Source organism: Nicotiana tabacum, chromosome 21 (genome assembly GCF_000715075.1).
Source record: "Nicotiana tabacum cultivar K326 chromosome 21, ASM71507v2, whole genome shotgun sequence".
In the NCBI taxonomy this organism is placed as follows: Eukaryota; Viridiplantae; Streptophyta; class Magnoliopsida; order Solanales; family Solanaceae; genus Nicotiana; species Nicotiana tabacum.
In genome coordinates this window covers 99,719,647-99,741,704 of record NC_134100.1, presented here as the reverse complement: position 1 = coordinate 99,741,704, position 22,058 = coordinate 99,719,647, and the positions used below count along the sequence as shown (strand labels likewise).

General features: G+C 33.4%; 1 protein-coding gene and 1 long non-coding RNA gene across 6 annotated transcripts; one reads left to right on the top strand and one right to left on the bottom strand.

Annotated features, from left to right (window-relative positions):
- The first annotated feature begins 3,573 nt into the window (after positions 1-3,573).
- On the top strand, positions 3,574-5,618 carry LOC107782385 (CBL-interacting serine/threonine-protein kinase 6). Its single transcript, XM_016603268.2, has one exon. It carries the CDS (start codon positions 4,104-4,106, stop codon positions 5,379-5,381), a length of 1,278 nt encoding a protein of 425 aa, XP_016458754.2. The 5' UTR covers positions 3,574-4,103; the 3' UTR covers positions 5,382-5,618.
- A 2,108-nt stretch (positions 5,619-7,726) lies between these two features.
- LOC107782386 (uncharacterized) lies at positions 7,727-16,779 on the bottom strand. Of its 5 annotated transcripts, none has more exons than XR_012704420.1 (3): positions 15,340-16,722; positions 14,911-15,002; positions 7,727-9,376 (listed from the first exon to the last, which is right to left on the bottom strand). It is a non-coding gene; the product is annotated as an uncharacterized LOC107782386 (long non-coding RNA). The 5 variants fall into 5 exon arrangements; XR_012704419.1 differs by having other exon boundaries at positions 14,911-14,991; positions 15,340-16,721; XR_001647228.2 differs by having other exon boundaries at positions 7,769-9,314; positions 14,911-14,991; positions 15,340-16,720.
- Positions 16,780-22,058: the final 5,279 nt, after the last annotated feature.

Below are 22,058 nucleotides of genomic sequence, written 5' to 3'. Positions count from 1 at the left end.
TGGTTAAGCAGAGTCAACGAACAAAGTGATTATACAAAATCTCAAAAAGAGATTGAAAGCAGTAAATACAGATGGACCGAAGAACTGCCCGGAGTACCATGGGCATACCGAACAACGGCCAAATCGAGCATAGGAGAGACTCCTTTCTCCCTTGTGTACAAAGCAGAAGCCTTGATCCCGGTGGAAGTAGGGGAGCCTACCTTTAGATACTTCCAGGCGAAGAAGAAGCAAACAACGAAGCAATGTTAGTTAATTTGGAGTTGCTCGATGAGAGCAAAGAGTTGGCGCATATAAGGATGGCAGCTCAAAAGTAGAGAATAAAGAGATATTATAATCGAAGAACCAACCTCCGTTATTTCAAAGTGGGAGATTTGGTTCTAAGAAAAGTTACTCAAAACACCCGGGAACTCAATGCAGGGAAGCTAGGCCCCGAGAAGAACCACTTGCACCCGAAGCAGGCCTAGAGACACATGTTCGGGTAAACGCCTCCTGAAGTAGCCTCGCCGCATCAGCAGGATCAACCAAAACGTCCTCCTCAGGGACGATAACCGAGCCCTAGGGTAGACCTGTATTCAATAGGAAAGAAGAATCAAACAACTTCCTTATGAGAAAAGGTAAAAACAAGATGAGTTCAACTTACCATGATTTTTGGCCTTCCACCCGTATTTCAGGGACAACTCTTTCCACGTGCGGGTTTCGGCCGTAGTAACGACCAAAATTTTCAGAACCCATTGGTCCAAGCCCTCAACCCTAGGGGGAACCCACCGAGTCGTTGATACAGGTAAAGGAAGAAAAGTTAATAATGATAAGGAATGATCTTTACTAGAAGAAGAAACAAATGATAGACTTACAAGTGCAGTTCCATAATTCTAGGGAAGCCGGAGCCGAGGCCGGAATGATGTCATAGGTGGCGACTGAAATGAACCGTTCCATCCATCCACGGTCGTTATCATCATCCATACTGGATAGCAATACATGGTGGCCTTGTTTGCTGAAGTTAATCATTCCCCCACGGAAGATCTTGGGGGAAGAGGTTCATCACGTGAGTTAGGGATAGCTCCTCTCCCGTTTCTTGGCACAGGCATCGAAAACAAGCAGTCGTCCTCCACACAGAAGGAATCGCTTGTTCCAAACACACCTGGTAGCGGAGGCAGAACTCCACAATGACGGAGTCAAGATCTCCACTCAGAGAAAATGCTCCCAAAGTGAAGGAATACGTATAGAAATACGTGAAACCCTTCTTGGGTAAAGTTACCCGCTCCGCCATATCAGGAGTGATAATGTCTAAATCCTAGCAATGTCAATCTTCCTTTATAGCAGGAATACTGGAAGGACGGATAGAACAAGGGTATCTGCTAACGGCCCATGTACAAGGGTTAGCAGAAGAAATTTCTCTTCGAAGTCTTTAGTTGTGACGAGACTTCTGGGAATGATGGTACTTACCGTAGGAGGAGAAGCCTCATCGTCTTTGCCTTTGTTCTTTGAGGAGTTAAGGTTTTAAGAAGAAGAAGTCATTCTATGTTAGAGAAGAAGGAAATGTTTTTCTCTAATGAAAGAAAGGTTGAAGAACAGAGTACGAGTTGAATGAATAGTGTGTGAGAGAGTTTGAAGAATTATGAGGTGTGAATGAAGGAGCTTGATGCGTATAAGTGAAGAAATAGGCGGCTAAAATCGTGGTCATACTTACCTCGATAACCGGCAAAACTAATGCTAAATCATGGGATGACGCTTGTTCGGGGCATTAAATGCGGAGAGACGTGCATCTAATCAACCGTCAGAAACTTTTCATAGGGGGCCAGTAAATTTTCCGCCAAAAAGAATGTTTCTACCAACTTTCCGGTGACACAAAGTTATGCCACCGGAAAGCAAGGGGACTATCTGTATGGGGTAAAATATGTTATATTAAATGATCGCATGAGAAAGTGACATGTTGAGTCGAAGATAAAGGATAGCTGAAACCGAAGGCAACGATCTCGTCTGTTACCGGAGAGAATGATACTCATAAAGATGAAATAAATGTCTGTCACCCGGTAGCATTTAATGGAAAATATTCTACAAATTTAGTACAATGCTCGTTACAAAAGAATATGGCATTCATGCCACCGTTACACATTATTCAATGGCCCTCATAATTGACATTAAAGAGGGGCTTGATCCTAGGACCTTGTTCCCTGTGTGCAGCTGTAAATAGTGATCTTTATTATCATTGTAAAGGACAAAACTAATTTTTTACACCAAAAACCTGTTAAATCTTAATTCTAGGACAAAAGAAAATTTATTCGTAGCTGATATTTATAACTTTGTGACGTATGTAAGCTCGAGCATTAAACAATAGTTGAATGATGTTATTCACAATTTGGTTTGTAAATCCTAAAGTTATATTCTTGGGTATGTTGTAATAACTTAAAAGTAAATATTACAGGTAGGGCAGTGCGTAATATAGTATTTAGTATGCAGTATTTGATATGGTATTTAGTTTAAATTTTTTTTTTATATGGTATTAGATATTGTAGTTAGTATTTAAAAATATTGATACTGTACCGAAATATAGACTAAAGTCTAAAGTTACACAATGCACATATTAGTGATTATAACATACTAAGTTACACAATACTTTTCTTTGGCATTCATATTGAAGTTGGTAGTCCTTATTATACTGTCTAAGTTCAGCAACTAACTTTTAACAAGTAACAAAATATTTTTAATAATCAAATTTATTCTGTTATGTATCTTTTTTCTCTCTCTATATATTGATTTTGGACAAAGATTTTATAATAGTTAGGTGAGCTTAGAATATTTTTATATTTATATTTATGAGTATCTTGTTTAGTGAGAATATTACAATATGTCGTTGTACGCATTAGTTAATATTCAAGCCGAACAAATCGAATTTATCATATCGAACAAACTGAAATCGAAAGGAAAAAAGGCCGAACCATATAGAATTTAATTATGTACAATATTAGTATTTTAAGAAAGCAAATACCTAAAATATACTCCCTCCGTTTCAATTTATGTGAACATATTTCCTTTTTAGCCTGTGCCAAAAAGAATGACCACTTTTTTTATTTGGAAACAATTTACATGTATGCAATGATTTATAGTCAAACAAAATATATGTGCTTCATTTTACACCACAAGTTTAAAAGTCTTTTCTCTTTTCTTAAACTCCGTATCCAATCAAATAGATTCACATAAATTAAAATAGAGAAAGTAAAACAAAAATATCTAAATATCATACCGATTGACGAACACCCTAATTACAAGGTGCTTCCGGGACATCTGATAAAAAAGTATAGAATGGAGTATATATTATAGGGACAAAATGGTCATTGAAATTCCAAAGAGTCGGTTACAAAAATACAAACTCGTTCGCTTCAATGATAAAACCAGACCAACTGATTACAAGGTGTTCAACACACGTGTCAGATTCTTATTGCCAACTAGATCAAGCAGATTTGTATACACCCATGAAAACACGCCACGTGTCAAACCAGAAAACACCTCACGCTGGCTGCTAAAAAGACATTATTACCCTTAAACCAGCTATAAATTCATGTCCATAACCTCAATTCTAGAGAAATTACATTAACCAAATACACAGAATCTTCAATATTCTGCAAACCCTAAAAAAATCCCAATTTCTTTCCAATTTTTGGAGAGTGAAATCCTATTTAGGGAATGCAGAGAGATGATAAGAAAATCCCCATTTTCTGATACCCTTTTAGGAGGCTGTAAGCCCCAAATTTCCCTCGCCGGCGGCCGGAATTGCCACCGGAAACACGTCAATCTTTTTTCTGAAGGTTCTTGAACCCACCCAACCACCCCCCATATATACCCCTCAATCTTTTTTTGAAAAAACAAACACCCTTTTCAGTCTTGAGTCAGAAAAGTTGCTCAAAAAACAATCTTTTTTGCAAAACTAACACCCTTTTCAACCTTGTGTTCAAAAAGCAGGTCTTTTTTGCAAAAGCTGACACCCTTTTCAACCTTGTGTTCAAAAATTAGGTCTTTTTCGCAAAAAAATAAATACCCTTTTCAATATTTGCTTCAAAAAAGCAATCTTTTTAGCAAAAACAAACATCCTTTTCAGTCTTTTTCTAATGGGGCCAGAAGAAAAGAATGGAGTTTTGTACGGAAAATACGAGCTGGGACGAATTTTGGGTCAAGGAACTTTTGCAAAAGTGTACCATTCGCGTAACGTGGTAACAGGGGGAAATATAGCCATGAAAGTAGTAGGGAAAGAAAAGGTGATAAAAGTAGGAATGATGGAGCAAATCAAACGAGAAATCTCCGTTATGAAAATGGTGAAACACCCAAATATAGTTGAGCTTCACGAGGTTATGGCCAGTAAATCAAAGATTTACTTCGCCATGGAATTTGTTAAAGGCGGTGAATTGTTCGCGAAGGTTGCCAAAGGGAGGTTAAGGGAAGATATAGCACGTGGCTATTTTCAGCAATTGATTTCGGCTATTGATTTTTGTCATAGCCGTGGAGTTTATCATAGGGATTTAAAGCCTGAAAATTTGTTATTAGATGAAGAAGGTAATCTTAAGGTAACTGATTTTGGGCTTAGCGCGTTTTCGGATCATTTAAGGCAAGATGGTTTGTTACATACAACATGTGGTACCCCTGCTTATGTTGCACCTGAAGTTATTGGTAAAAATGGCTATAATGGTGCAACAGCTGATATTTGGTCATGTGGTGTAATTCTTTATGTGCTTATAGCTGGTTTTTTACCATTTCAAGATGAGAATATTATGGTTATGTATAAGAAAATTCATAGTGGTGCTTTTAAGTGTCCACCGTGGTTTTCATCAGATGCAAGAAAGTTGATAACAAGAATGTTGGATCCGAATCCGAGTACTAGAATTACTGCTTCAAAGATTATGGATTCCTCTTGGTTTAAAAAATCTGTGCCAAAGATATTGAAGACTAAAGAGGAAGAAGAATTTGGCGTAGGAAAGGCGAAAACTATTGAGTCTTTAAATGCTTTTCATATCATATCTTTATCGGAGGGGTTCGATTTGTCACCTTTGTTTGAGGAAAAGAAGAAGATGGAGAAGGAACAATTGAGGTTTGCAACAACAAAGCCAGCTAGTAGTGTGATATCAAAGCTAGAGGAAGTGGCGAAGACGACGAAATTCAGTTTAAAGAGGAGTGATTCTAGTGTTAGATTGCAAGGGCAAGAGAGTGGGAGAAAAGGGAAGTTAGGAATTGCTGCTGATATATTTGCTGTGACACCTTCATTTTTGGTTGTGGAAGTGAAGAAAGCAAGTGGTGATACATTGGAGTACAACCAGTTTTGCAGCAAAGAGCTTAGGCCAGCTCTTAAGGATATTCTTTGGACATCAGCACCTGAGAATTCAACTCTTGCTTGAGTTACTAGAAGCTATAGATTCATGTGTTAGAGGATTGAATTTGTTTAGTTTTGTTCTTGTTCTTGTTTTTAGATGTGCTTATTGATATTGAGACTGAATTTGAATTATGTGTCTTGAAATGAAACTAGGCTGAATTTGTTTAGTTTTGTTCTTGTTCTTGTTTTTAGATGTGTTTATTGATATTGAGACTGAATTGAAGTATGTCTCTTGAAATGAAACTAGGCTTCTGATGTTGCATCTTTTGATAGTTCCTTTATTCCAATTGTGTTTTCTTGAAAATGTTTGTTTGTTTTTGTGTTTGCCGTGAAATCACCGCTAACGCGTATTTTAGGGTAGGTTGCTTACATCACACTTTTTAGGGTGTGCTACTTCCAGGGATCCCGCATAAATATGAGATACTTTATCCATCTTTTTAGTCAAGGTTGTAAGTATGTTTGCAGCTTGCAAAAATAGGATTGGCATTCTTTGAGAATTGGGTGCATATCTTCATTTTTTAACCACCACAAAAAAGATGTTATTTTAATAAAATATCAACTGATTTCTTCTTTGGCAGGCTATGGCCTGATAATTGAATAGTGTACCTTATCCCCTTATACTACTTGGCTATTTTTGATTGTGTGATATTTAAGAATGACTCTTTTCAATTTGATTGTAAGATGAAAGGATCTCCTGATTGTAAGAAAATGAATGAATGTCGGGCTTCTGACGTTTCACCATTGAGGTGATGTAGCCCCACGTTTCGGACAGAAATGAAGCCAGAATTTTAGTTTTATACGCTTTGAATTTTAGAATGATGAATTTAAGTGCTAATAATTAAGTTTTAAATTTAATATTTATATATATTTAATAATTTTTTAATATTCTAACCTTGTGTCAGGACCTACGGGTCGAGGGACAGTCTCAGATAGACAGTTTCTATGGGGCGTAGGCCTCCCAAAAAGGCAATATAGGATTGCAAAGGTTTTCACCGGACGGAAATTGGCCCTCGAGTGCAAAGGCAGAAGGGAGCTTGAATGCTTTTTCTCCTATTTATTGTGGAGATGAAAAATTAAATTATCACTATATTTATTTCTTTTTCTACTTCTTCCAAGTGCAGGACAACACCAAGGGATTGTGAATTTTTCTACCAATTGGGGCTCTCCCTTCGCTTCCAATAGACCTGCTAAAGCCATGAACCATAGCGTACTTAGTACTGGTGCCACAGAGAGATATGTTTTTAAATTTCCCATTGAAAAACCTCCTTCTTTTGCATTATTTGTTGGAATAAGCAATATATATATGATTAAATTATATTATTTAAGTAAAAACTACAGATTCGGCAACTAGGCTTCTAGCCCTGCCTGTTTGAAACTTGATCATAGCAAACCAAAAGTTATGAACTTAAGTGTGTGTATTTTTGTTGAAATGAAATGAATTTTAATCTTTTTATTCATTATTTATTGTGGGGCCTATCTTCTAGTAGTACTAATAGGAGTCCTCCACATGATTAGTCACAAGATCCCTTTACCCCAAAGTATGCTTATTCAGAACAATTATTACATCGTATTGTCTATGAACTAGAAAATCAAGATGGATACGTTAATCATTTTCTTAAGACTTAAAAAATGTGTATTAAATATAATAATAAGGTAAATAATTGTAAGGACGGTAGTATATACAGGCACTAACTCCAAATATAGTGATATTTTAAGATTCTAGGTGACCAATTCTTTAAATAAAATGTATAATTAGACAAGTTTATAATCTTTAAATACAACATATTTAAATACATCTTTGAGATATCATTTGAGTGAAAAGACAGTAGCACACTTCCATGTGGATTTCACAAGAATGCTAGGTAGAATTCGTGATTATTAAAATACTAATAATGACTCAATTATATATTTAAGTTGAACAATCCTATACTAGCTACCATTTATTATGGATCTGAATATATTTGGATTATTTTTTTAAATCTAGAAGTCGGACATAACAAGAGCATATTGCAATTTGTCAAACCTCTCTAGAACAATCTTATTTGTCCCGATATTTTTTTCCCGTTACAGTGAAATTGTTGTTACAAAAGATGGTTGTTATAGAGAGACTAAAATAGGGTTAGCGTAAGAAGAGCTTTTGCAAGAAGGCCGTCGTTCTCAGATGGGCAGATGGAGCTGTTAGAAAGAATTACCGATCATCGGGAAGAGAAGGGGAATGAATCTATTTTTTGGGGGTGAATAATCACTCTTGTCGCATCTGGAGTTGTAGATAGTAAGGGGAATCGCCTTTCGAGTTAGAAAAAATACGGTTGTAAAAGTGAAAAGAACTCTAAATGTATTTTCACTTGAAACATAAACATGAAAAATCACTAAAAATTTAACAACTATTATATTTTGAACTCATAATTTCAAGAGTTCAATGTGCTTAGAGTTAAAAACTTTAAATATTGAAAATTGTGAATCCTGAATTCACGTCTATATAACGTAATGAAACTAGGAAATAAGAAATAGATGGAGCAATTCGAACTCTCAAGAGAATATAAAAGAGGACCACAGACGTGTAAACACCTCCAAACAAACTCATGTGGATACTACTTAGCCCGAGGACAATCTCTCAAAATCACATGTTGATGCGGTTGACCCGTTTTCCTTTTCTTTATTGATTTCTCTCAATGCAATTTTCTCATATGAATTTATATGACAAGGTACTATGCACACCTATTGAAGAAGAGGTGAAAGTTGGCCTACAACAGTCCTCTGCATTTGAAAAACTTGACAACATGTTTCTTTAGGATCAAACATGGGGTACAAGGTTTCTGCTTAGGGCTGCTTCTATTCGCACCCGACCAATGGGATAAGGTCTCTCCTGGTAAGGGCACAACGTTTATTTACACTTCAATCAGAACAAGGCATCATCGGAAGCTTCAGTGACAAAACATAGACAAGAACAGCAATCACCATAAAATTCACCGTGGCAAGAAATAGACGGTTACAAATATGTCAACTGTAACAATAGCTCAATTACAAATGTATGATATTCGTAGTATGCAAGTAAAGAACAAAACTTTATCATAAAGCTTTTCAAAAGAAGGAAAATGAGATTACTACAACCAAAACTGAGCAGACAAGTAACATTTAGTGGTTCTGGTAGGTAGCTATTAGTTCATATTACACAGTATTTTCCCTCTCTATATCACTCCGAATACTCAACTTCAGGTGAAAACCACCAACAATTACCGTAAGAGCAGCTACAAACGTCTATTACTTTATAGATTTGTTCTCTCAAGTGATAGTTGCTATAATTCTCGCAGTTCTACTCCTATCAACATGTTCACTTCAACGCCTAAACTAACTTGGCTGTAATACGCATGTAATCGATGACAATATAAGTGTGCAGGTCTTTCAATAGGTTCCCAATTCCCATGCTGAGAGAATTTTATGAAATTGCAAACCTCTAAAATCTATCAACAAGTAGTTGCAGCATACTAACTACAAAAGCTTAGATGACGTCAAAAACCTTAAAATTGGTAGACGGTGAGAATCAAACAGTCGGACAAGGATAAGTAACAGAAAAGGCAGGGATCACTTACCTAATCTCGTATAGAAGCAAAGGCGGCCAGAACTGCAACCCTCAACTTGAGCGCTTCTTGCCAATACATGAAAATTGGGGTAGATGGACATTAGACCATATTGAAACTAAATAATCGGTAACCTTGTATACAACTACTTTTTTTTTGCTTTTTAAATGAACTACTGAGTAACCTTGTATACAACTACCAATTTTTTTCCCTTGGGGAGGATAAGGAGGGGATTTGGTGGGGGAAATTAATAGACAAGATCTAGGGAAGTACTGAGTTATTTTCTGCATGTGGTCGCCAAACAACACTACATTTTTCCATCAAATGAAGATCATATCATCTCTTGTTGTTTCCAGTCCTGAAGCAACATAACGTATAGCCTATAGAAAAAGTGGAACGAAGGTGCCCCATCGTCAAACCAGATTGCGATAGGATGCAATTTCTACAAAGCATAACATTCCACAAAATCAGATATGAACTCATTAAACTAATTGTACAACTGGTCTCAACAATCATATGTTAACTCGCCAACAGACCATAATCTCATTCACAATAACATTCCCCCATATGTGCATCAACTTCCATTTCTTTTCCAAACACCATAAATGATAATACAAGAACATTTTGTAATCTAGTTTTACATGGTTGGATCTTTTAGTCAACTTGTTTTACCGCTGAAATTTACAGCTGGTTACTCAAAGCATGAACAGGAAATGGTTTTGTGTGTCTCTCTTTCATGCAGTATCGATCAGCAATTACAGCATGATTTCATGCAGTATCGATCAGCAAACATCTATTTCTTTCTTTGAACTTCATAAAACATATATTTTGTTCTTTTCTTTTGTGCTTATACTTCCATAGAAAAATGGAAAATTCAGGAACATACATGTAGATCGGGAAATCCAAAAGAAAAATTCCATTTGATATATTCAGTAAGATTTGTCATCAGTGTGGAGGAATGTAGAATCTTTTCTAAAAGAGAAAGAAAAGAAAAGAAAACTTCTCTTTGCAAAAGGATTCATTCATGGTATTTCAAAAAAATTGAAAATTCCATGTCCGAATTCACACAAGAAATACAGTTGACTTGACACCGGTTCTAGCAATCACAAGAATGGCAATTAAGAGCTCCTAACAAATATTAATAGGTTATTTCTCGAGTTTATTATAAGCTATTCTTCAATAAAAACATTTTGAGCTTTAGGCCAATTACCCAATTCCAAATATCATATTAACTTGAAGAATTGGGAAAATAAGAATTTTTATTTAATTTTGATAAGAACGGCAATTAAGAGCTCCTAACAAATAAGTATTAATGAGTTATTTCTCGAGTTTATTATAAGCTATTCTTGAATAAAAACATTAAGAGCTTTAGGCCAATTACCCGATTCCAAATATCACATTCACTTGAAGAATTGGAAAAATAAGGATTTTTATTTAATTGATAAGGTAAGGAAAGTGAGAATTTCATTTTGATTGTAAAAATATCCACGCCAAGAATAGAGTGTTCTCGCACAATGTTCGAGATGATCATCTAAATGCTAGAAGGCTGGTGTAGAATACCAGTCATGGCTATGGCAGACAAGATTTTTCCCATTTAAATTTTGGTAACTTGAAAGTTTTAGCTAAAGAGAAGAAAGCGACCGGCTTGACTCTTCACTTCTCATCCGAATCAACTTTGTGAAGGATGTCTTAGGAAAGCAAGTAAAATAAAACTTTCCAAAGAGAAACCTCTTCAAGATCCATCAAACGACTCCAATTTGTTAATGTGGATTCATGTGAACCAATCAAGCCATCATCTGATTCTATATCCAATTATTTCATGCTATTTATTGAGAGTTGTTAAGACTTGAGTACATTTCTTTAAACAACTGAATGAATTGTAGTATTTCATAAGTTAAGGATCGAGTAGATGAGGGAAGCTATACATTGAAAGCCTTGAGAATTGATAGAGATGGTCAATTCACATCTCATGAATCGGAAGAGTGTGATTATCAAATAGCATGGCATTTTTAAGTTTTTCAAAAATAGTTAGTTGGAGTTGTTTTTACAAAAGAAATTTAGGAGACCTTCATTTGAAGCTTTAGACACTGAGTATGCAATCTCGGTTGATGATATTCTAGAAAAGTGTCAAACTCTTCTGCATGCTCAGTTTTTTGGAAAACTTCAAACAAATACCACCTACTGTTCCGAGGCCACCTCAACATTGAACATAAGAATAAAACCTCTTCATTATGGTTCAAACAACAACAACAACAACAACACAGTATAATCTCACTAGTGGGGTCTGGGGAGGGTAGTGTGTACGCAGACCTTACCCCTACCATGAGGTAGAGAGGTTGTTTCCAATAGACCCTCGGCATCCTTCCCTCCAAGAACTCCCCACCTTGCTCTTGGGGTGACTCGAACTCACAACCTCTTGGTTGGAAGTGGAGGTTGCTTATCATCAGAGCAACCCCTCTTGTCTTCATTATGGTTCAAAGTATACCATAAATAGAAAGAAGATGCCTCAAGAGTTTTAGGCAGAAGCCGCTAAATGTGCCATGTAGTTTTTCAATCTTAGCCCTACAAAAGTGACAATGGCATATACCAAATATATATATATATATATATATATATATATATATATATATATATATATATATATATATATATATATATATATTAGAGTGTGAGGAGCCTAGTATTTCTGACATGTGGATTTTCAGAAGCCCTGCTAATGTTCATATTCCTCATAAGAAACAAACTAAACTTGAAGCAAAGAATGGGAAGCTTATCTTCATCAGATATGATTAATTAGCTTCCAATCCCACCAATGGAAATATGTTATTGATAGATATATGGCATTTGACAAAGAAGGCTCGTGCAATTGGAATGGATCTTAAAATGATAAATATGATTTATTTCCTACAAAAGATGGCGAAGAAGAAAGGAACATGTTGCTACTCCTCCTTCATCACCTCAATAATAGCAATCACCACATGATAGCTTTTCTGAAAAAGCACGGCACACGAAAGATTTAAAGATCTTCATGAGGAAAGAGAGGTAATAGAAAATCCAACTCTTTTCATCTCTTTCTTGGCTCTGAGCCTCTTTATTTTGAAGAAGCAATGCAAGACAAGAAATGAAGACTAGCTATGTTGAGAAGATCTAAGCAATTCAAAAGAATAGCACATGAGAGCTCACAAAACATCTAGAAGGTCTAAAGGAAATTCGTATCAAGTGTACAAAATTGAAGAGACATACACAAGCAAAAAGAGAAAAGGTAGAAGGCTGGCAAAAGGCCATAGCAAAAACAAAGCATCGACTATAATGAAGTTTTTGTTCCTGTGACTTATCGATGGATGATAGATGATTCATCAAATGGATGTTAAGTCTTAATTTTTTAATGGCTAACCTTGCGAAGATGTTTCTATTCGACAACCTATGAGCTGCATAATCAAAGGGCATGAATATTAAGTTTTGAAATTGATTGAGACCTTGTATGGCTTCAAACATTTCCAAGAACACAGATTTAAACTTTTACCAGATACTTATGAGCACACTCTCTTATGTTAAAAAGGATATAAATGGAGGTATTTCCTTTGTTAATATATTGATGACTTACCTTTACCGACAATAACTATAAAATGTTTGATGAATTCAAGTGGGCGATGTCACGGGAACTTGAGATAAGTGACAATGGTCTCATATCTTCTTATCTTAGCATTAAAGGGAAGCAATGTGTTGATCGCATTTTATATCACAAGAATCTTATGCAAGCAAGATGCTTAAGAATTTTAGCATGCAGAAAAGCAAGTCAGTGAACACCTCGATTCACTAGTGGAGAAAAATTATCCAAGTTAGAGGAAGGTCAGAGAGTGAAGTCAATTCACTACAGAATTATTGTCGAAAGTTTGAGATTTTGATCGGCACCAGGCCTGATATTTTTCAAGGAGTTGGACTTTACATATTGTAGTGCACTAGTTTGTTTTTCTCAAGCTATTTCATATGACCAATATGATGAATGTGGTTTTTGATTCTTTTGTTGGATTGAACTTGCTTAGGAGTTAAGAGTAAAACACATCAATTGGTTTTAAGTGATAAAACTTGGATGATAGTTGGCCACCAACTTCATCACATATGATGACAGAAAAAAGTATTGTGGATACATCAAAGGTACAATTAATTACAGCCTCTACCAATTTCTCCATCTGATAATTTCAAGCTTGTTAGCTACAGTGAAAGATTTCTACAGGCTTTGCAATTATTGCTTGTGTGGAAGATACAACATTTACTAGGTATTTAAAGAAAAAACCTTTTGCGACACTTTTCTATTTGTGAAGTTGATTATGTTGCATCTGCCTCTTTCTTCATGCAATTTAACTTCAGAACTTGTCGAAGATGTTATGCACGTCACAAGAGACACCTCCTATATTCATTGTGACTCTAATTAACATTGCTTTGGGAGAAAACCTACATCATATGAATGAGCACATCGATACAATATGCCATTTTGTTTAGAAGCATCAAGAAAAAAGAAGTTGAAATCACTTATATCAAGACTATGATCAAGTCACTGACATATTTACTAAGGCATTAAAGTATTAAATCTTTGCAAGATGCATCCGTTGATTCTGGATTCATCAACATAAAACAAGTTTATGTTCATGAATTAGTATATCTGGATTGTTGGATCCGTAGTATTATATGTAGTTCACATACAAGTAGTAATACATTTAGGGGTCATTTGGTTCAGTTCTGGGATATCGGTATTAGCCAATTATTACTACTTGTATATGAACTAAATATAATACTACGGATCCAACAATCCAGATGCATCCGTTGATTCTGGATTCATCAACATAAAACAAGTTTATGTTCATAAATTAGTATATCTGGATTGTTGGATCCGTAGTATTATATGTAGTTCATATACAAGTAGTAATACATTTAGGGGTCGTTTGGTTTAGCTCTGGGATATCCCATGGGATTATAATTCTGCGATATCCCATGAGATTATTTATCCTGCCTCCTATATGGAATAGCTAATACCATCATTTTGGTATAAAATTTATACCGGTATTAGCCAATTAATACCCACAAACTAAACATGGGATAACTATAAATCCCAAATTTTAAACCTAGGTTTAATATCCTTATCCTGTAATCAAACGACCCCTTAAAGAGTTAAGAGAGGTATGGTCAAAGTATTGGGTGTAAGCTACATCTTACAAAGAAATTAAGAATAATTTGAGCAAAAAGCCAAGCAAGAAGAAGAAATATTGCCTCTAATATTTGTGTTTTTCCTCTAAATCTTCTCCTTTTTACCACTATGGCCTCCACCAATTTTCTATACAAAATGCAATTAGGTCCTCCCTAAAGTGTCTCTGTCTAACATATCTACCTTAATATATAGATAGAAATAAACAGCTTAACTACCTCAAGTTACAGTCAAACAACTCCTATCAACATCTCTATAGTATCACAATTTTCCAATACCTAAGCTGACTGCAATTACAAAACAAATTCCCCCAAAGCAACAATCAAAATCATCTTTTAATGCTTTCCAACAACAATCTATTCGGACAACGGAATCTGTTCAGAAAGACCATAATCCGCTAAATATTTCCAGCAATTTATGTATAGCATCTCGACTTATATCTTTCAAAGCTAAGCCAATCTGTGCAATTTTGATGAGACAAAAGTTATCTTTAATAGCAGAAAGGGAATTAAGCAATTGAGAACTCACAACAAATTACATCGTACAGCCAACAAACATAACAAATAGGATTAAAAAAAAAGTGCACCCCGATGCACAAAGCATTCCACGTTTACAGTCCAGGAAGGTAAAGATTAGCAGCTTTGTGTACGCCCAAAACACGATATAACCATTAGATTCTTAAACCCTAAAACACATTTTAAGTATCATATACAACAATACTATCTTTATTAAGAAGAAGTAACTATATATTGAAAGCTTATATTTTAAACTCTAACCTGTATATGAAATTTTTTTAGCTCCATAGCTGAGAAGCATTTGAAGTTCTACTCTTTACTAGTAATTTTCTTCATTTCCCTCTGCAAAAAAACTACATAAAATATTACCTGTAGACACACGAAAATAAGCAAATCCCTAGTTCAAAGGGATCCAAGATTCATCAACTTAATTAAAACAATCAGAGTTAATATACAGAAAAAAGACTGTTTTTTTATGGTTAAATATCCAAAAGAAAGACAGTCAACTAAAACAAGCAGATTACCATTACCAAAAAAAAAAGGGAAAATGAAGAGAAAGGAAAGAAGAAACTAGACAGTTCTAGAGAAGAGGGAAAAAGTACTATTCTACTTGTTTACCAATTTTATTTATTTTTGGAAGAAAAAAAATAAGTGCAGTTTTCGGTTAAATAAGAACAGTAACAGGGTTACCTTCCAAATCCATGTCCGTCCTCTCCATCAGACATAAGTACATAAAAAGTCACAACTAATAATATTATTTAATTGGGGGTATCACTAAAAAATACAGTATCTAGGTTTTTACAAAAAAAAAAAGAAAAAAAAAAGATCCCCAAAAACGTCAAACAGAAAAACTACTAGTACTTCTTTTTTTCCTGATCTACTACTGTATTTTTTGAAAACCCATTTAAAATCTTGTAAAAATATGAACTTGCAAAGATACAAGATGATATATATGTAAAAAAAAAAAGGGCAGCGATAATCCATAACCTATCCTAATATAAAAACTATGATTCGAAATCGAAATCTACAAATCATGAAAGAATTTTACTGTTGTTGAGCTCCCTTCAATCGGAGTCAAATCAACAAACAGGTCAAGCGTATGGAGTAAATGTCATATTTGTATGGTGAGTGGAATAAAAGAAGAGGGAATTCAAGAAAGAGATACACGCGTTCACTGCCATTTCAGCAACGGTCAAACTGTATCAGCGTGATCTATAAGTTACTGATTCGAACTCTAAAATCAGTTATCGATACTTGTATCAAGTAGTACGGTTCTTTTTTTGATCCTATGCGGATACTTTGTACTTTGAGCTGCCCTTACTTGTATTTTTTCTACACAGAGTATGATAATCTCTACGTGGTTTCGTGTTCAAACTCTGAAAATAAATCTAAACTTTTCATACATGAATTTAAATTAATCAGACTAGTAAATTTGAATCACTCAACTATAAAAGGAAAAGAAAAAATCAATATGATCAGAGAATGAAAAGAAATCAAACAAGGGAAACAAAATAAAACTAAAACCATTGTGAGCTAAAAAAAAACAAAGGAAGGCAAGAGAGGGAAGAAAACAAATAGGTGACAGAAAGAGAAGTGAGCACACGCAAATAATATAAACACAAAGGTATACACTCTATACAATTGTGTGCGTGTGCTCACTCTCTTCTGTCAGTCTGTCATCTCTCTGTTCCTCCCCCATTGCTTTCCACCATTAAAAGAGAGAGCCTTTACTTTCACAAGATTCTGTATATATATAAATATAATCTGTCAGATCTGAAACCAAAAGATAATACCCCTTTATAGAAAGAAAAAAATACATGACCAGAATTCAGATCTCTATTAGATTGTGTTAATGATACCCTCAGTCTCAAGAGGAAAAGTAGCCGAAAAGAAACCCTTTTTTTTTTTTTTGACTATTTCTGTTTTATTTTTTTGGTTTCCCACCCGTATTGAAGCCCGACTATATTCTGATTCGCACCGAGTAGGGCTCCATTCGAAAGGTAGCGCTCCTGCTAAAAAAAAATTTTCATACCCAAGACTCAAAACCTTTAGTGTTGGGGTCTCATCCACTTCACCAAATCCTTTAGTGTCTGTGTGTTGTGTTTTAATTCTAACAATCATGTTGGGGTCTCATTAGCATCTCACATGCAGTCAAAAATATAGGCTATAGCATCTGTGACCGGACATATATCATATTAAACACAGCCGGTTAAAAATAATGAGAGGTGGAAATGGTAAAAATAAGACGGCTCGTCAGTTTTCGGACTAATAATCTATAAGACTCATAAAATGAAAGAGTTATATATTTACTATTTTTATCCATTATCAAACTTCAATTCAACATAACAAAAAATTTAATAAAATAATTTTATAGCTATATCATCATTTGTTTCATTTTCCCATCGACAAATAAGTGAGAGTTTGGACATAAAAATTGTGAAATTTCGAAAAAAAGAAAAAGTGAATCTCTTATTCAAGTTGAAAATCGTATTTGAAAATTAGAGTTGTGTTTGGACATAAATACAATTTGGAATTATTTTTGAATTTTTGTGAGTGCTTTGAAGTGAAATTTTTTTGAAAAATAACTTTTTGGAGTTTTTTAGATTCTGAAAAATTCTGAAATTAAACTTCAAGGGAAAATTAAAATTTTCATGGCCAAATAATAGTTCCAAAAAGAGTAAAAACAATTCAAATAAAAAAAGAATCTTTTCTTATGGCCAAACGGGCCATAAATATTGTCCAAACGGGAATTAATGGTTGTTACTATGTCACGTGGCTGCTAGTACAAATGCCTCTTTTCCCCTACTTCTTGTCTTTGGTACACAATTCGTTTGACAAAGTACAACACAAAATTCACACAATTCGTCTAATGACAAAGTACAAATCTCGCTTGAGCACATAAAGTAGCGTTTGAACATAAATTTAATTGAAACTTGAAAAAATAATTTTCGAAGTTGTGTTGAAAAATAATTTTTGAAAATTGAAGTTATGTTTGGACATATATTTTATTTGAAGACAAAAGTATAAATTTTGTGAGCGGAAAAAAAAATTTCACTCAAAAAACGACCAGTTATTGGGAACTTAAAGATTTTTGATTTCCCAAAAAAAGATCGTATTTATAAACAAACAACGTTTTCAATTTTTTTTTTTGAAAAAGTAAAGCCAAAATCTACGACCAGAGCTAAGAAAAAGTAAATGAAAATCTTGAATTAAAGGTTCGACTTTCGAGTATGAAATTCTACTCCAACTTATTTGATTGCTATGTTTGTAATCTATCATTTATACTTATTTAGTATTTCTTTTAACACACATTACACCACATGATATAAACTAAAATTACTAAATTCGAATAAATTCATATGTTAAGTGCTAATCTACCTTTGAAATAAAGATAAATGCCGCCTAACTAATGCAAAAGTTGGTTTTGACAATGCAGTAACTAACCATTTATAGACAAAAAAAAATTAAAAATAGTAATTCAAGTATTATAATCTCCTCAATATTAATCACTTTTTAAGAATTCCTTCATGGTAATCTTCGCTTAAATGATCCCTCCATTACTACCTATTCATGGTAGAGATAAAGGTGAAATTTTAGCTTCTAAATTTCAATTATTTGAATATATCATCTTCGAGTATTATTCGTATTGTTTCGTGTGTGAGTCAACGAGAATTAATTATTAGGGATAGACCAAACTGATAAAACAAACGTAGCCACAGATATATGAATCAAACTACTTCAAAGTTTTTGTGTGTGTGTGTGTGTTTTATTTTTTATTTTTTTGCATTTATAGTGTGATTTGACTTTTAGGAGGACATTGACCGTTAGATTAGGGTGCAAGATTTATGTCTCCCCTGATGAAAGGACATATTCAAAAGTTGGAAACTACGCTAACGTCTGACCATAGATTCTCAAACTTGTTTTAAAAAAATTTATTTGGGTGAAGTTTGGTTTGAAGATGAAAATTTGTTTGGACATGAGTTTTCAAAAGATATTTCACCTTTTTAAAAAAAACATGAAACATGACTTATACTCACAAGTTCTAAAAACTATCACAAATACCTAATAATACTTTAATCAATAACATTCATTATATTATCGCAAACCATAGTCCCGAACATAAATAAATTTTGTACAAAATTATCATATTCATAATGAACTACATAATATACTATTAGATGACCGAGAAAACAAAACAGCATTGTTACAAAATAATAAATGGTGAGCTCTTTTATAAAATACAAAAGTTTGGAGTAATTTTTAAAAATATATATATATATATATATATATATATATATATATATATATATATATATATATATATATATATATATATATATATATATATATATATATATATATATATATATATATATATATATATATATATATATATATATATATATATATATATATATATATATATATATATATATATATATATATATATATATATATATATATATATATACAACTTGGAGCATGCGTTTACTTTTCAAAGAATAGTGACTACTAAAAAGATTAAGTTAATCACTTTAACCCATAGAACTTTAACACAAAAGGCGTCTCAATAGTTTTATCTCGAATTCTCACGTATATGTAAGGGCTCTCAAAATCGAACCGTAATCGATAACCGAATCGTAAAAGCGATTTTTTTGGTTTATTGGTATCAAGTTATCGGGTTAATGGTTGGTGAATAGATTGAAATTTTATAATTAATGGTTTATCGGTTTGGGAACGGATTACTCAATTTTTTTATCAGATAAACTGTTAACCTTTAAAAATTATTATATTCATATTTTTACCCTATGTATATAAAGTATCTTTTCCATTACTCCCTCCAGTCCACAATAAGTGATTTTTTGGCTCTTTTTTGTGGTCTAAAATAAGTAATTTTTTCAGATTTCAAGAATGAATTAATTATTTGTTTCCTACATTGCCCTTGGAGTAAATAGTGTTGGAGTATGTGTTAGGAGTGTTTATATGAAGAGATAGTAAAGGTTAATATGGTCAATTTCATTACTAATTAATGTTAAAAAATAGATTTCTTAATCTGTGTGAAAAACATCCAAAAAATTACTTATTGTGAACCGGATGGAGTATTTGAAACCTTAATTTCTTATTTCCCTAAATATCAGCAACACTCAACAACATTCTCTATTTTTCTCAACAATCCTTGGGAAATAACGATACCAGTCGGATTTACAATGAAGCACGTTTTTAGCATCCTAAACTTCAACGTCATCATAACTTATTTTTGGGGTAGGACTAGGTAGATCTGGATAGTTTTCGTGATGCCTTCTGCTCAAATGAATCATTTAACTTGGTAACTGAAACAAAACTATATTAAGAATTTATGTTAACTGAACTTCTATTATTGATTAAGGATTTTTAGTTCGTATTTTAGCTTGCTTATTGTAAAAGAATTAAAGAAAAAGAAACTCTCATTAACAATGAGAGTTTCATTAGCCTACTAGAGTGTGATTATGATTGGATCGTCTCTCTATTGTTTATTGTCTTGCTTACTTATGTAATTTTCATTGTCTATTTGATTTAACTGATAAACCGCTCGATAACCACTCAATAATCGTGAACCCGTCGATACCAATCACCTAATATCTTATCGGGTGGCTAGCGGATTAGTATATTTATAAGCAATAACCAATAAGTCAATTCGTTAAGTATAAATATCCACTCAATCCGTCCGATAAACAGCCTACCTATATGGACCTTAACTTTATCCTCCCATTTTAATGTTGGATTTTGCTAAGGAAGTTCCACAAAAACAGTACTTTTGAGCTTAACCGCTAACTATCTATGGACTGTTACGCAAACACTTTCACTTAAAATAAAATGAATGTAATTAGTTAGTTGAATGTTCTTTGCCAATTATGTTATAAAAGGCGTTTCAAATTTAAGTTAGTAAGCTTAAAGCATCGTTGAAGGCAGTATCTTTCTTGATTTAATTTACATACATGAGAGATAGGATATTTATATTATAACAGATTATACGTCTTATTTTTTGGGCTAGTAATTTCACTTTATTATATACTATTACTTTATTATAGTTACTACATTTTAATTAGTCTAATAGTGTACAGAAAATTATATACCAATATATAGAAGTTAAATTTTCTCTCTTATTATGAGTTGTTACTTATACTTACATTTTAGTAAATCTGATAGTGCAAAAGAATCTATGAGATCAGTCTATATATAGAAGTTATTTTTTTTTTTTTTTTTGGATGACAATACTGGGAGAGTCAAAATTTTTACTAATAAGAATAAAAAAGAAAACAGGTAAACATGTGAGTAAGTAAAGGAGATTCAATTAATCTTGTATACATAATGTAATTTACAAATGAAGAGAGTTCAAATGAACTCCTCCCGCCCCTAGCTGCATTCCTTGGTAATAATAAGTGCCACCTAAGTACAACCGGAACCTCTAAGATGGCCGTTTGATTTTTGTATAGAAGTGGCAATAAATGTTCAAAATTCTATACATAAAAAAATAACTTTATATGTAAAGTGTATTTTTTCATTAAAGAGAGTTCGGATGAACCTCTCCCGTCCCCTAGGTGATAATAAGCGCCACCTAAGTACAACTGGGACCTCTAAGATGGCCGTTTTATTTTTGTATAGAAGTGGCAATAGATGTTCAAAATTTTATACATAAAAAAATTAACTTTATATATATATTATAAATTTTCATTAAAGAGAGTTTGGATGAAACCTTCCCGTCCCCCAGGTGATAATAAGAGCTACCTGAGTACAACTGGAACCTCTAAGATGGCCGTTTGATTTTTTTCTTTTTTTACATAGAAGTGGCACTAAAAATTCAAAAATATTTTCTCAAAAAAGGGAAACTCACATGCCTAATTCCTCCTACTAGACATTTGCCTCTATGCTAATGAATAAGGGGTCTCACTAAATTGTAGTCTATCAACAAGAGTGGCAGAGGTAGAGGTGCCTAGAAAAATTGTACACTTCCTTAGTCTAATTTTATAATTTTGACCGTGAATTTGGACATAATTTTTTAAATTTTTTTAATAGAAAAATTGTACACTTCCTCAGTCTAATTTCATATTTTTGACCGTGAATTCAGATTTAATTTTTTTAATTTTTTTTAATACAAAATTTAGATATTTGAAAATTACGTAAAAAGTACTATAAATCATAATAATTTACAATTCAAAATATCTAAAAGATATATAAAAATAATTACGATAAAAAATTTATTTGACTCTTGAAATTCGAACTCCGCTAGGACGTAGGGAATAGGAATAAGGAGTAGCGGAGATAAGGGCTAGGGGTCAAATTAATTCATGTTGTATAGAGTATATTAAAGAGAAAAATACTTCCTAATTTTTCATTTTGATGGCCCGAAATTAATTAAATTTTTAATTATA

Bases quoted from the DNA above. Each gene is read 5' to 3' on its own strand.
- LOC107782385 (XM_016603268.2), top strand. From the start codon at position 4,104: ATGGGGCCAGAAGAAAAGAATGGAGTTTTGTACGGAAAATACGAGCTG.